Here is a 14,241-nt window from a genome sequence, read left to right as displayed (position 1 = left end):
CAGGTGAGCAGAAACCAGAAGGACAGGCGCAGAGCAGGTAAAATCCATAAAACTCAAGCTGGCTGCAGAATTGTCCAAATTGTTTTGTTAAAACAGTTCAACTGTAATGTTGATCATTGAACGAGATTTTAAATGTTTAAAAAATTTACCGGTGTGCAGCGGCAACAGATCATGCCAGCGTTCACTCAGACCGGATGAATTAATTACAAACTTTTAGTTTGGATGTCATTATTATGTCATTACAGTATAATTATTATGTAACAACATTGTTACATTGTTATAACATTGTAATTAGATGGATGACAGTAGGGCAGAGTGGGGCACAAAGTAACACTTTTTGGTTTTGGTCAAATAATAAAGAAAGTATTGGGCTTAGACAAACCATTTGTTTTTACCAACAAAACACAAGCCTCTCCTACAAATGAGCACTAAAAGTAGGATCGCCGAACCTATGGTTTCTGTGCAGTGTTGCCAAAAGTGCCACGAGTAAAAATGTTAATATTTAACCCACCTGCGGGGCAAGTTGTTACAGACAGAGGGTTAGTTGTAACACATGCTTAAAAAGGCAGATTACACACAATTTAAATCCAGTTTACTTTAAATAATAGCTATATTTTTTCAGTACCTAGCTCAATAGATTTTTTTATTCTACATAGCACAGTGTGCTTATTTATTTATTGGATAAATACATTTGAATTGATTTAGATTATTATCCATTATTATACAATGCCTTGTAGTATTAGCAATAATATATATATATATTTTTTTTTATATTATATTTTTATTTCCTTAAAGCAAGACAGAGCGATACAAAAAGCAACAGCAATTATAAAGACAATACAGAAAAAGCAAAAAAAAAAATAAAAAAAAAGGGACATAAGACAGAAAAAAAGAAGGTTTTAAAATCATTATTACATCAGTTCCTCTAATACTATACATGGGTCAACAATGTTACACATATATATCTAGGCCAGTGGGCGAAAGCAATATGGTGATCTTGCAGACGATAACAGGGTTATACCTTTAAATTGTTATTCTGGGCATTTGACAAATAATTAAAAAAGGGTTTCCAGGTGGCTTCGAAGCCGGCAATGTTGTCAGAAAGATTGTGTCTTAATCTCTCTAAATGTAAAGTGGTGGAAAATTCTAAAAGCCAGGATTTAAAAAGTGGTTTTGATGCCTTTTTCCATAAATAAAGAATAATTGGTCACACTTTACAATAAGGTTCATTAGTTAATGTTAAGTAATGCATTTACTAACATGAACAAACAATGAACAATACATTTACTACAGTATATATTCATGTTAATAAACGTTAGTTAATGAAAATAAAGTAGTTTATTGTTAGTTAATGTTAACTCATGGTGCATTAACTAATGTTAACAAGCATGGACTTGATGTTAATAATGCATCAGTAAATGTTCAATTATGATTAATAAATGCTGTACATGTGTTGTTCATGATTATTTCATGTTAGTAAATGCATTAACTAATGAACCTTATTGTAAAGTGTTACCGAATAATTTTTTTTAGCTAACACCATTCCATATTGAACAGCTTTTTTAAATTGTTGACTGAACCCACAAAGTGAGTCAGACCAACCAAAAACAGCGATTGCTGGATCAGGGGCTTGGTCACAAGAATAAGCCTCAGAGTAGAAGTTGAAAATTTCGCTCCAAAACTCAAAAAGTCTTGGGCATGACCAAAAAAGATGTCCTAAAGAACCTTCCGCAGATTCACATTTGTTAAATTTAGAGGAGATGGAGGGGTAGAATTTATTAAGCTTAACCCTAGAATAATGAAGCCGATGTACTACTTTATATTGGATTAGTTGATGTCTGGAGTTAATAGAACATGTATTTATGACAGATATTTATGATAGACAGTCTATTTATGATAGACTTTTCCCAGTCCTCATTGTTAATTTGAATGTCTAAATCTTTCTCTCAGGAGTCTTCCAAATACAAGGTAGATATGTCAAACTGATTATTAAAAACGTCTATAAAATGGGAAATCAAATTAGAGGCATTAGGAGAGGCAGAAAGTAATTTATATATATATCATGTTCATCTGCTAATAGTTCAAAGTGGGAGATGGATGTACGAATATAGTTTCTCAGCTGTAGATATCTAAAAAAATCTGACGGTAAAAGATCAAATTTTTGTTTCAGGTAAGGGAATGTAGCAAAATTTCCATCGATGTACAAGTCTTTTACAGTGACCATTCCTTTACTGGACCAAACTGAAAATGTGGAGTCATTGAGTGATGGCTTAAAGGCGTGGTTATGAGCAATAGGGGTGGACAATGTGGTAGATGGCAACTTAAACGCTTTCCGGATCTGACACCATATTTTGAGAGAGCTGCTAAGTATAAAGTTTGTGTTGACTACTTTTATCGATGGTGAAGGCGCCGCAAAAAGTAGAGAGAAAAGAAAGTAGTTTGTTACACTCTGTTCGATGGTGAGCCAAGATGGAATGTCACCTGCAGGATGAGATGTTTTCCAGTAAGATAAGACTCTGCAGTTCGCAGCCCAATAATAATACTGGAAGTATGGCAGGCCAATTAAAAATCATTTTATTTAAAAAGTTCTCAACACTCAAAATTCAAAAATATTGTGTTAGTTTAATTGGTGTCCAACAGTATGTGGTTTAATTTTAACACCCTGTTACAACCCCGCTGTTTCATGTTTTCCTCAAAACTGGCTAGCAGTCACTGTGTGATTCTTACATCTTTCAAAAGGGTTTTAGCTTTTAGCCTAGAAGACGGTGATCACAACAATATAAGATTTCACGTTCATACTTTTACAGATTTTTTTAAATAAAAAAAATATTGACTATGATAAAAAATACCTTTATGCTGCAAAAATGGTTTCTCTTGTGTTTCTCATCCAAATTTCACAGAACTTTTTCAATAATTGTCAGGAAGACATCTGCTGACACTGTGGTGAAAACCTCGGAAGTATGCCATGATCAAGTCTGAGCAAATACCTTAAAACTCTGTGTTACACTTAACCCCACGTTACTTTGTGCCCTGCGCTCCCCTATTGTAAATGTCTTCTTGTATACTTCATGTACAGTACAGTATGTTTTATATTGTGTGTTGAAGAGTACAATTGCAATGAAATATAGAAATGACTAAAAATTGAGATTTTAGTAGTTTTCAGAAATTGTAATTTTACATTCAGTATTGAAGATTTCAACTTCAAAAATGTTGAAATATAAGACTTTTAGAGATGGTAGCAATCAAGAGATACAGTATCATAATCCAAATTATTATGTGCTGTGAATGATTTTTACAGCATTAAAGGAGTCATCTTCAAGACAATACTTTCTGTATAAAACTTAAAATCTAGACTAAAATCAAGGACAACAAAAGTTACATGTTTTATGTTTAGTAGAAGTGAATGAGTCGACAGAGAAGCTGACTTAAACTTGCTCAGAGAAACGCTGATGCTGTCAAACATGGTTTACTACACTAAGCCAGTTTAATGGTGAAGGGATTGATCCAATAGGCCTATTGATAGAAGGTTTGTGAAGACATTTCATGCTCCCTTAATTAGCATTTTGTAGTATATTAAAATATTTTATTATGTATAGTATTTTATTTTAATACATTTAAGCTCTCACACAGCTCTCCCACCTTCTACTTACAACAGGGGTTGAGGAGGTTATCAAGCCATGCAGCTTGAAAGACGGAGAGGAAAAGACGAAAGTCTCTGCATGGGCCTGGCCTGAGGTAAAAGTGACACTCATCTGAGAGGTCAAATATTTCATACACAAAACATTTTAAAAACATAAATGCAAACAAACTATTTTATACACTGCTTGGCGACTACAGCTGACAATGCTTGATTAAATGTTTTGAATGAGCACATGACACTATTCAGGCATTATTCATTTAGTAGTCATGATGAAATGTTTGCTACTGGAAATAAACACATTTTGTATTATTGTTGGAATCTTATCAAACCATGATCTTATTTAAAACTGTTAACATTAAATGTAATTAAATACATGACCAGCACTTGAGCATTACTTAGCGTCTGTCAGTAGTGATCGCCTGCCTGATTTGACGAGGTTGTTCAAAATTTGATAGAGGTGGTCACCTCCCTTCTACATGTCTTTGCAGGAAAAACACAGTTATTGTAATAAGATGTGAGTGTTTCCAACAAAAACAAAAAATAGTGATAGCTATATGGCTTGGGCGGTATCCAAATTTTGATACCGTCAAACCGCCTCCATATTTTACCCCGGTATCCGGTATTACCGGCGTAATAAAAAAAAATTATGACGTAAGGCTCAGACAGCGTCACCAAACTGTTAGCTTGTGCCTAAACCATTCAGAAACTGAATACCTTATATGCGACCTTATGTTCGCGGTCACCTGTTTGTCTTGTTAGTATTCTTGCGCGGGACACTCCTCTCATTCGCATGCAGACACACACACACACACACACACACACACACACACAAAGAGAGAGAGAGCGCGCCAAGCGATGCACAGCACCGCTCTCGCTCTCGCTCTCTCTCTCTCTCTCTCTCTCTCTCTCTCTCTCTCTCTCTCTTTCTCTTTCTCTCTCAATTCAATTCAGTTCAATAATAATAATAATAATAATAATAATAATAATAAGTATTTATTCAGAAAATCATATCAATAATGATTTACAGCAGCGGGAATGCAGCGAGCTGTAATCGGGCCATAAAAATTAGGCATGATGAAGCCTGAGTCCGACAGGTACATTTTGATGAACAGCTTTATAAAGCCCGAACCCGTTTACAGCCTGACATTATACAAATGTGCTCATGCACACAGCTCTATTGCCTTTTTTTAAGAATGGGTCATTTATATGTTTTAACATAATTTATTTGTAACAAATGTAGACTATATGCCACTTGGAAGTTGGAACAAAAAAATAAAATAAGTCCTCTGTAACATCGTAACATCGCAACACTCTAAATAGGTCTAACTTAGGTATACATACCCTTAGCCATTAAATTGGCTAACACACCAATGAAAATAAATCTTGCTTAACAAATCAAATTAAAATAAACTATAAATGATGACGGGCATTTTGGCAATAACGAAATTAAGATAAAGGCTGTGCAAGATTTGTTTCGCCACTTTTCTTCACAATCTGGCATTAAGGTAAAGCTGAATTTAAAAATTTTTTTGCCAAGCCTGTATACTCTGTCTACATTATGATTATATGGTATAATTAATATTCATTTATAATTTAAAAACCCTTTACTCACCAAGATTAGGCTACATGTTTTTTTTTTTTTTTTGTGGAGGAACATTATTAAATCCACAGGCTTTCAGCAGAACTGAACACCCTTTCCTGCTGCTACAGGCCGAGATGCAGAGTTCTGATCTGGCTAATTTTGCAAGTTTTGGGTAGGATTATTTGTTCATCATCTGCCGGGAACATCCATTTTATTTGCCATAACAGTAGTTTTAATGTAGCAAGTCACCCCATCTTTGACACTGTCCGCTTGCGGTTTGCGCTCTACCGTAATACGCAGTGTATAAGCGACCGCCGAAATACCTTGGCGACTTGAATAACCGTTCCTTCTGAGCTAGTGACTGACTTGACCGCCGTCAAAATTAGCTTTTTTTTTACTTCTCCGTCATCATTTGCTTCACCTTTGCAGGGATGGATTTTAATGCAGTGATTTGGATTTTTTCTGGTCCCTCCGGGCTTGGGCAAAGATCTTCAGCTCTAATGCAGACCTCTAGTTTATATTTACCACAACTCCCATCTGTTCAGTCGAAACCGGAAATACTGCCAAACTGCAGGTCACTTTGCAGCGCGACTTGTCACCTCACCTCTCCCCCTCCCTCCCTCTCCCTCTCCCCTCCCTCCCTCTCCCTCTCCCTCTCCCTCCTCCACACTGTCCTGTGATGGCAATCACACATACGTTTTTGTGGGCATTAAATAAAGGATATTTAATATTTTATGACGGTATAACAGTATTGAAACTGACACCGTTGCTATTTTTAGATCCCGCGGTATACCATAATACCGTAATACCGCCCAAGCCAAGCTATATATATTTCACAGATACACGTTACAGGATTGATATGAATTCTTCTCTCCAACAAAGATGACACTAAATATAGTATTATTGTTTATACATATGACATATAAGAATAATTAATGCAATTGTCAACCTTGCCATAAAAAAAAAATTAAGTTTTCACCAAAAAAACGGAACCCGTTTTTTTTTTTTTTTTTTTTTGTCTAAGCAAGTATTTTACAGAACTTTAAAAATGCTCAAAAATGTCTCTGTCAGCTTTTTCAAACAATTATATTTGATTTACCAAAGTCACACAAGTGGCAATTTCACATCGGTCACATCCATAACGACACTTTTTCCTCATAAAGGCAAAAATATTACATAAAATAAAATCAATCATTTTTGTTTTATAGAGAGCCAACTCTTATCATTTTGATGATCCTTAATTCTTTTGGGTCGTGCAGTTTAATTTAAAGAATTTCTACAAAGTATTATCATTTAAAGTACAAAACATGTTTATAGAACGATAATTTTCTGATCCCATAACTCTGTGGTCAGTTGTTCTGGAAAATATAAACAGTTGAATACAGTGTTAAACAAATATTTTCTATGTGAATTTATGTTTTGAGTTTTTACTGCAAATGTCACATTTTCAGCTAAAATCTACTGTATATAATTAAGCTTAAAATTACTTTGTTTCATTTAGTTACTGGATATATAATAATTTTAGTCTTAGTTTTATGTTTTACTTCACACATATGTCACATGACTAAATGTAGGCCTAATAATGTTATTTTGAGGTTGTTCTGTTAGCAATTACAACATTTAATATAATTTTCTTTAATTAAATCAAAATTATTTGAGATTATCTAATCTTAAAATGACAGTGTTTTATTTAGTTCCTGGAAAATAATGTTTCAGAATCAGTTTGGTGTTGTATTTACAACTTTATTTCTTGTATTTATGTATATATTTGTGGTGAAAATACTGTTCCTTATTATTGAGAAGTGAAAGATTAAAGATTATAGCTTGTATCTGCCTGTCTGTCTATTATATATCTAGTTTAGATTGCTTGTCCAATATGGTGTTGAGATTTTGAATGTAAACAAGTGTTCCGGAATGCGCTGTCATAGAAACAGAAGAACGCAGCATTAAAAGTAGAAGAGAGTTCAGAATCTCCTCATTGCGTCTTCTCATTGCAGTTGGTAATAGTAGTGTTCCAAGTGAATTCTGTTATTATGGCATTGAAAAGAAAGCGTTGTTCTCAAGACACTCAAGTGTATGATTTCCATACTCGTACACCTCCAACATCCAGCGCCAATGTGGCTGAGAACCATTCACCTGTTGGTGTTGGTAAGGAGATTGAGATACAAGTGAGAAAGAAGAGGAGGTGGGAGAGTTTTGAAAAGCCGCTCTCCCTTTACGCTGAGGGTAAATCCAGTCACTGTTTGTCAATCTGACCATGCTTTGTGTTCACTAGATCTCTGTACATGTACATATAGGCCCAGACAGATTCTGTGGACATGTTTTGCTATTTCTGCTGAGAATTTTGTTTAAAAAGTCTGCAGATTTATGAGGAATAATTTTGAGAGTAAAGTAACTAAAAACTGAACACATACAATAAAAAATAATAATAATTTAACTTTTTTTAGGTTTATAACACAAATTTAAGTAGAACAAATTGTTTGGTAATCAAAGTTTCTCATAATTTATCCACTAAAAGAGAAAACTTTAACAACAAACTGTACTGTACAGAAATCATTTAAATAATTGCAGATTATTAATAATATCACTGAAATATAAAAATGGTATAAATATCAATATTCAATAGACTCAATAATGGGCATTAAATGTGTATGATTCCGATTTGTTGAAGGCAAATTATGAGCATTCACTATAAGAAACCCAATTCATGACTGTTTCTGATCTCTAAGATGAAGTGTGTCTTTACACTTTACATCAAAATACAAATCAATTTTATAAGCCATTATCATTATCATTAATGCATGTCTTACATCTCTAAATACAGATGACAACCAGTGGATGACTTTTCTCAGTGGCCAAAAGAGAAAACGAAGTTGTCACAGCTCTCATGTGAACGATTTCCATCCTCATACACCTCCAATATCCATCACCAGCCTTCAGTCCACTGATGTTGCTGAGGAAAGTGAGAGAAAGAGGAGAAGGACTGACAGTCCTGAAAAGCTGCTCTCCTGTAAAGTCCAGAAGTCCAGCAGCAGCTCTAGTCAGGAGGATCAGACTCCTGTTCAGATCCACAAGAAGAGTTCTGAAGGTGAATCTAGTGGTCATTTGAGAATGTGTGGCCTTCTCTCATGACCCTCTTCAGTATGAAGTAGAGTACATTACATTAAGTTCTGTAAATATAAGTATATATTTTTTAAAAGCACTCTAAAAGTTTCAATCACTGTTTGCTGTATTTTGAAGTGTCCACCATATCAGTATTGTGCAGGTTCATTTTCACGATGTATTGAGTTATTGAATATAGTCATATGTCTATTCCACCTCAAACATTACACACGTGTCTGTCAGTGCTTGACATTTCACATCAGCTGAAATTATTCATCTTTTAACAGGTGACATTCTGGACCGGTATGAACTCGGCAAGGAGATTGGAGAGGGAGGATTTGGCAGCGTCTATGAAGGGAAGCGCTTGGAGGATGGCCTTGAGGTGAACAATCCCTTTAACATATATTATGTTCACTTTTTAGTGCACTTGATGTGATTATAACAGAAGTGTTGTTTTGTTGAACAGGTGGCAGTAAAAATTGCCAGAAAGCCATCGAACATGAAATACATCAACATCGTAAGTAGACTTAAACATGTAAAGGCACTGACAACAGTATATTTGGGGAAGCAACACCGCCTAACTAATCTTTCTTCTAGGCTGGTCATCCTGAGCCCCTTCCTTTAGAGATCGGCCTGTTGATACTGGCTCATAGAGGCGGCAAGGTTCCAGAGATCATTGAGCTGCTGGACTGGCAGGACCAGCAGGATCGTTACATCATGATCCTGGAACGACCTTCACCATGTGTAGATCTGTTGGACTTAATAATGTCTCTTGGCTCCATCACTGAACGCCAGGCTCAAAAGATCATGGAGCAGGCAACAACGGCCGGTCTCATGTGCTGCAGACGTGGGGTATTTCACCGAGACATAAAGCTGGAGAACCTGCTGGTCAACACGGACACGCTGGAGGTCAAGCTAATTGACTTTGGCTGTGGGGCTCTTCTCCAGGAATCTGGCTATGACAGTTTCTGTGGTATGTATTAAACTTAACACCTGTAGTCTGGACTGTCAATTTGACCAATCATGTATTTTCATGTTACAGAGAAAACATGCTTTAGTGTTTCATGCTGAGACCAAATCTTGTTCCTTCAGGCACAAAGGAGTACTTCCCACCAGAGTACTACCTGGACGACGAATATCATGCAGAACCATCCACTGTATGGTCTTTAGGAGTTCTGTTATTCCTACTGCTGTGTCAACGATTTCCTGAAGTCACGGACACGCAGAGGATCGATGATGGAAACTGGACTGAGCCTGGATTGTCAGAAGGTAAGACGTCATTCATCACATCATAGACGAGCAGTTCATGGATTAAAACTAAGAGTTGGATATTGGATAATGGTGACAATGTTCTGATTCTAAAGTAGAGTAGAGTCAGATCTTATAGATGAATAAAATGACAGCAGATGTAAAGTTGAAGTTGATAATGTGTTTCTCTCACTTCTTCCCACCATCGTTCTGCACAGAATGCTGTGACTTGATTCAAGCTCTCCTGCAGGAAAACCCAAGCCAGCGGATTCCTCTGGAAGAAATCATTCTCCATCAATGGTTTAAGGTACTGAACTGTAGATCAGCTTCTAATGATTTGGAAAATAGATTCTCCTTTCATTTGAAAAATGTTTTTTTTTATTGTACATTTTATGGCTTTTGTTTATTGTGACGAATCTGAATCAATAACCTTGATTTGGTGTGTGTCTGAATGTTTCAGGTCAAGGAATAAGCAATAAGGAATGTAGTGCGAATGGATGGGAAAGATTATTTGCACTACTGAGCACCACAGTTCCTGACGCAAAAAAAGTACAGATTCAACAGTAGAGCTTAAAAAAGGACACAGCAGCAACAAAGAATCCCAGAAAAAAAGGTCACAGCAACAACAGAAGATCCAGAAAAAAAAGATCAGGCCTCAAGAAAAGATCCTGGAAAAGACACAAAAGATCCCGAGAAAAGGGCACAGCCCCAACAATGAAAACATTTGTAAATAAAAACATGAATAAAATATACTTTGTCGCACCAGTCCTGTTTTCATAAAAAATACATCAAATCAGCCACGATACTGAAAAAGCAGACAGCAGTGAATGAAACACTTAAACAAATTACTCGAACACTTAAGTACCAGGACAACTAAACACATACACACTCACACACACACTTATAAACTGATGTGACTGTAACTGAGCAAGGTTTTAGGAAATTGTGAACAAATTTAGTAATTACAGCACAATGTAGTAAAAAGTGGGTAGAGGACTGTGCAGACACTCTCTCACACACACACACACACATACACACACAGAGGCTTGAACATATCTCTTTAAGAAGATATATAAGTAATGATGTTTATACTGTACAGACTGTATTTTTTATTCTTCTACAATAACCTCGGGGTCATTTTCCTCTCGGGGACCAAAAAAAAAGTTCCTGTAAAATCAAGATCTACTGGTCTGACATTTCCTCATCTATAAGATTGAATAAAAACGTAAGTTCAGACAGTATCAGTCAGAGGCCACTAGAGGACAGACACTAGCCATTCTGCTGGAAAAGCAAAGAAAATTGGTTCATTCCAGAACAAGTGTTGAAACCGCATAAGGCCTAAATGACCTTTAACCTTTGATCGGTTTTCCCTCAAGACTCAGTTTTATTACTTGAATTTTTTAAAAAAATTAGGATTTTTTCCACACTGTTCTTAACCCTGGATTACCTAGTAAATTATAAGCAGTGTGAAAGAAAAAGCTAGATATACCCAGCGCTGAGAATGACCCAGAGTTGACCTTTCCGAGTTTTAAAATCCAAGACACAATTAACAGATGTAAGACTGTGTCGCGGGACCAACGGGATTCAACTAAAATAAAGTGGACAGAGTTTGTCGGTCATGCTGCTTACAATCTCAAAACATCAACAATCACACTCTTACGTAACATCATTAACTGTGTCATACATATAGGCGTTATAACCTGATTAACTTAAGAAATAAACAAAGAAAATTTCTGTGTGTGTGTGTGTATATATGCGTGCGTGTGTGTGTTGAGACATTCTGAACGATATCTCAATATCTCAAGCATTCAAACATCAGACAGCTTCTAGGCTTTTCGCACACTTAACCCTCTACCGCATGGTGTTGCCATATGGCAACATCATATTTGTGTTCATTCCCCTGTCACTGTTTCTTTAAGACCAACATTGAATTGTTTTAGTTGGAAAGAGAAGACCTTAGTGTGGCCAATGATGTGCTTTGGTTAAGTAACATGACATGGGGCCCTATCATACACCCGGCGCAATGTGGCGCAAGGCGCGGCGCAGTAGTCTTTTAGTAGTTTCAGCTTGGCGCAAGAGTCGATTTGAGGCGTTGTGCTACGCTGTTTAAATAGCAAATGCATTAGCACTTATATGTGTGCCCATAGGCGTTCTGGTCTAAAAAGGAAGGCGTTCTGAGGCGCACGGCTGGCGCGTTGCTATTTTGAGAAACTATAATAGATTTTTCATTAGACCAAAACAAACCCGGTCTAAACTCCGGCGCAGAGTTGCGCCTCGCTTACGCACTGCTTAATACGCACAAGAGAGCAATAGGCAAATATCTTTACATATGAAAAAAAATTAATACTAAGGATATATAGGATATAATAAGAATAGATATAGGATATAAATATAAAGGATTAAAATATTACAAAACATATTATTTTCTAGCCTACATAAATATGAAAAATCACTGCTTTTATGTCTTCTTCATCTCGGAAGGCTTTTTCAGTTCATTCTTAACAATTTGCTTTTGTATAATGTTATTATTATTAGCAGTATTATTTATTATATCCATATTTATATTTGTTTTATTTAAAAACAAGCTTAAATTTGCCCACCTGTCAGGTTTTAGACCATAAGGGGCACAGCATGTGTTTTAGGATATAACTCAGGTTTTTGAGCACATTTTGTTATTATTATTAATTTATTCACTTGCTGGAAATTAGAACTGAATTTAGAAATAGTTTTAAAACGAATATTTGCGCTTTACAAGCAAAATTATTTATTTATAGACTAATTGATGTCTGTGTGTAAAGGTTTCTCTATTTAAGAGCGAATGTGAAAGTAGATCCATTATCTTTCATTCTCACGCAGTAGATGCTCTGTTTAACAGTTTTCTGTTAAAAAACTGTTAACTGTTAACTTTTTTAAGTGTTTGCTAGTGAAATGCTCAGTTTTTCCACTTAGACTTACTTTGCGTCCTGTAAATAGCGAATGCGCTCTTGGCGAGACGCAGCTGGCTCTTAAAGGGAATGGGAGATGAGACTCTAATTGGTTTATTCTCAAAACACACCTATAACTCATTAAGAAAATAACTCAACCCTTTTAGACCATGCGTCACATCGCAAAGCAGATTTTCCCATCCTTAAATTAGCAAAAATGCGTTCTGACACACCCTGAAAGCATTTGCGCCCTGCGTTTTACGCTCTGCGCATGGACCGTCAAAATAGAGCCCATGCAGTGTTTTTCTGTGACGTGATTTCTGGCAGACTGGCGTTCATTGTGAGTAGTTGCTGAATGCAAACGTAAACGTCAAAAAAGACAAAGCATCAACTCATGTCAGATCAACAAAGAAATCTTTAACATCATCTCCAGTAAGTTACGATGACATATTCACTACTCATTTTTTTTTTTATCAATTAAGTTTTCTGTAAATCGTTTAAATGTATGTGTTTCCAAGTGCCAGCACTGTGGAATAGTGGAACGTGCAATATTGCAATGGGTTAGCTAGCTAGGTCAGCTGTGAACTTTTAAGTTGCAACAATAACAACATGAATGCTAGTAATGTATTGTTGATTAGGTGTATGTTAATGACATTTGCATTATGGATAAAATCTAGTTTTAATGGCAATACTACTTTTGAATAGATATGAGAATGATGCAGACTGGACATTTGGTAAGAGCAGTGATGGAGACAGTTCGAGTTAGTTAGCTCTGAGGCAGATAAGACAGGCGTAGTAAAGTATAGTGTAATTTATAAACATTGTTAGCTAGTAGCTACTTTATTCTGATGTATCTGGATATACTAAACTTGTTATTTATTTGTTATAATATTTACTGGAGAAACTATTTATCTTTACTGTATGTTATATACATGACAATAACATATTAGCTTTTTAGTAATATTAATCAAAAAAAAATTTAATAAATGAAAGCTATTGGAATATCAGCTGTTGGAAAGTATGTACTGTATAAGGTGTCATTTATAAGTTAAGCTCCTTACCCAAGGCTGAGTGTACTCTCAGCAGTCTTATTAAAACTGCTTTAAAATGGTAAAATATACATCCAAACTGGCAGCTTATGTACAAAGAAATTCACTTCAAAAGATAAAAAAGGCAAATAACTCAGGAAACAGTTGTTTCCAATTCTCCACTCAAAAGCTCTCCATGACCTCTGACCTGGCTGGTTAGATAAAATTCTTTGTAAGAAGTCTACATTGCTGTTATTTGCCAAGGCTTGAGATGAGACTAGAAAATTGAAGAATACTGAAGACGTCAATCAATGCTTGGAGTATGGATGGAAATTATACATCAAATATAAAGAAACAAGAGACAGATGGTAAGGGTGGATTCAAGAGAAAGTCAAAATAAGACAGGAAAATAAGACAAACAACATAAAAAGGTCTTTTAGTGGCGATACCTTCAATACTTCATTGACTGTTTCAAATGCCAGTAGCGGATCTGCTGGTGCTCTTTATAGTTAATTACAAACTTTGACATAGTTAATCAGTATGAGACAAAAATATTGAATAATACTCCAGTCTACACACTGGTCAAAAACTTCCAACTCATGTGTAATAGCAGCAAGAGCAGAGAGCTATTTTTTATATCATCACCTTGAAATTATAAGGTTGTATATGACATTTTTGTCAAAACTGAGTTATTCACATATTCTTATTAAATGACAA

General features: G+C 35.6%; 1 protein-coding gene and 1 long non-coding RNA gene across 5 annotated transcripts in view; one reads left to right on the top strand and one right to left on the bottom strand.

Moving 5' to 3' along the window:
- Window positions 1–14,241, bottom strand: part of LOC147832558 (uncharacterized) — a 206,014-nt gene that overhangs the window by 98,486 nt on the left and 93,287 nt on the right. The window lies entirely within an intron of this gene.
- Window positions 6,246–10,337, top strand: pimr78 (Pim proto-oncogene, serine/threonine kinase, related 78). 3 transcript variants are annotated; one of them, XM_087295718.1, is made up of 8 exons: window positions 6,246–7,448; window positions 8,047–8,310; window positions 8,612–8,706; window positions 8,791–8,841; window positions 8,922–9,297; window positions 9,417–9,593; window positions 9,791–9,879; window positions 10,033–10,337. In XM_087295718.1, the coding sequence occupies exons 1-8, from the start codon at window positions 7,256–7,258 to the stop codon at window positions 10,042–10,044; spliced, it is 1,257 nt and encodes a 418-aa protein (XP_087151844.1). In that variant the 5' UTR covers window positions 6,246–7,255; the 3' UTR covers window positions 10,045–10,337. The 3 variants fall into 3 exon arrangements, with proteins under 3 accessions (XP_087151844.1, XP_087151845.1, XP_087151846.1); XM_087295720.1 differs by having other exon boundaries at window positions 7,203–7,448; window positions 8,047–8,370; XM_087295719.1 differs by lacking the exons at window positions 9,791–9,879; window positions 10,033–10,337 and having other exon boundaries at window positions 9,417–9,619.

This window comes from Danio rerio, chromosome 19 (assembly GCF_052040795.2).
Source record: "Danio rerio strain M-AB ecotype USA chromosome 19, GRCz13ab, whole genome shotgun sequence".
Lineage (NCBI taxonomy): Eukaryota > Metazoa > Chordata > Actinopteri > Cypriniformes > Danionidae > Danio > Danio rerio.
The sequence above is the reverse complement of the archived record's forward strand: the minus strand, read 5'-3'. Positions and strand labels throughout refer to the sequence as shown.

What these genes read in the sequence shown, in the direction of transcription:
- pimr78 (XM_087295718.1), top strand. Translation starts at nt 7,256, where the DNA reads ATGGCATTGAAAAGAAAGCGTTGTTCTCAAGACACTCAAGTGTATGAT. An exon ending in GCTTGGAGGATGGCCTTGAG is followed by an intron (nt 8,707 to 8,790) that starts GTGAACAATCCC and finishes TTTGTTGAACAG; the next exon opens with GTGGCAGTAAAAATTGCCAG. An exon ending in ACATGAAATACATCAACATC is followed by an intron (nt 8,842 to 8,921) that starts GTAAGTAGACTT and finishes TCTTTCTTCTAG; the next exon opens with GCTGGTCATCCTGAGCCCCT.